A 1,635-nucleotide genomic window follows, 5' to 3' on the forward strand; every position below is an offset into this window, starting at 1 on the left:
AAAAAAAAAAAAAAAAAAAAAGATTGATAATCAATTCAAGAGACCTATAAATAAACCAATTTTTCTTTTTTGAAGAAAAAAGAAAAATGTTGCCTGGGCTGGAGTGCAGTGGCGCCATTATGGCTCATTGCAGTCCTGACCTCCCAGGCTCAAGAAACCCTCCCACTTCAAGTCTCTTGAGTAGCTGGGACTGCAACAGCACACCACCACACCTGGCTAATTTTTATTTATTTATTTTTATTTTTTGTAGAGACAGGATCTCACTAGGTTGCCCAGGCTGGTCTTGAACTCCTGGACTCAAGTGATCTTCCTGCTTCAGCCTCCCAAAGTGCTGAGATTACAGGTGTAAGCCACCACACCTGGTCTAAAAATAAGAAACATTTTGAGGCAACTTGATTGTATACTCATTGAGTATACACACTGTTTGGTCTGTTAAATTTATTTCAGAAAGCTTAATAGTGATTTCTTTACTTTCAAAGACTACCAGTTCCTCAAAAGGCCACTCAGTTTTTTTTTTTTTTGAAGACTGGTTCTTACTCTGTTGCCCGGGTTGGAGTGCAGTGGCTCACTGTGCAGCCTTTGCCTCCCAGGCTCAGGTGATTCTCTGAAATCAGCCTCCTGAGTAGCAGAAATCAGGGTGCATGCCACCACAACTGGCTCATTTTTTCCTTTTAATGTTTGGTAGAGATGGGGTTTTACCATGTTGCCCAGGATGGACATCTGAAAGTTCTTATGGCTGAACATCTAATAAAAATTAGATGTTTCATTTTCACATTATCATATTTTCCCAGACAGTTTTTCATGTTACAATATACATAATGCCAACTAGTTACTTAACAGGCCTGAAATTTTTTCTTACTTTGTGCATTTATTCTAAAACTAAACATAATTCCCAACGGTCAGCTGTTACAAGAGGTCGTGGCATTCCTTTAATTTACGAAGGAAGTCAAAAAGTGGGCAATCTTCTTTCAGAACATTTCCCCCATCCTCAAGATCACAAAATAGTGACAACCATTTTCAGTAAGTGGTAACAATTTGCAAGGCAATTAAATTAACAATTTGCAAGGCAACTAAAATGAGAAAAATATAAAATGCATTTTAACATAACCTAAGTTTTAAAACATGCTTAATTAAAATTAAACATTTCAGAAAACTATTCTGTTGAGTAGTCAAACTAGAACTTACTTTCATTTTCCCTATTGTTGAAAATATAGGCTATTTTCAAATATTTAAGTAATACTACAATGAACCACTTTGTGCATATGGTTTGTAATAAAGTAGTCTACTATCTTCAAATGGTTTTCATTACCTTTGCTTCTTCCACATAGGGAGAGAAGAGTCGAGGACGAACATAGATGCCAGCATTTTTTTGCCGCAACCAGGCATTTGACTTTCCGCCTTCTGTTGTAGGAAGCATATCTGATGGAGGAGTACTAATCAAGCCTCTTTTCATCTAAAAAGAAAATTTTTTTAGATAGCAATCTGTGTCGTACTACAATAGTACAAAGATAAATAAAAATATTTATAACTGTAAATAAAAATATGCAACTTTATCATTTAAATAAAAATTTAGAAATGCATATGAAATTTAGAAATACCTCAATTTTTTTTTTTTTTTTTTTTTTTTTTTTTTTT

General features: G+C 34.6%; 1 protein-coding gene across 3 annotated transcripts in view; it reads right to left on the bottom strand.

Annotated features, from left to right (window-relative positions):
- Positions 1–1,635, bottom strand: part of BTBD7 (BTB domain containing 7) — a 113,176-nt gene that overhangs the window by 15,998 nt on the left and 95,543 nt on the right. For all 3 annotated transcript variants that reach the window (XM_017857914.1, XM_017857916.1, XM_017857915.1), the window contains one exon: positions 1,310–1,453. In XM_017857914.1, the coding sequence (XP_017713403.1) occupies positions 1,310–1,453 (144 nt within the window). The remainder of the gene's footprint in view (positions 1–1,309; positions 1,454–1,635) is intronic.

This window comes from Rhinopithecus bieti, unplaced genomic scaffold (assembly GCF_001698545.2).
Source record: "Rhinopithecus bieti isolate Rb0 unplaced genomic scaffold, ASM169854v2 scaffold_41913, whole genome shotgun sequence".
Classification (NCBI taxonomy): Eukaryota; Metazoa; Chordata; class Mammalia; order Primates; family Cercopithecidae; genus Rhinopithecus; species Rhinopithecus bieti.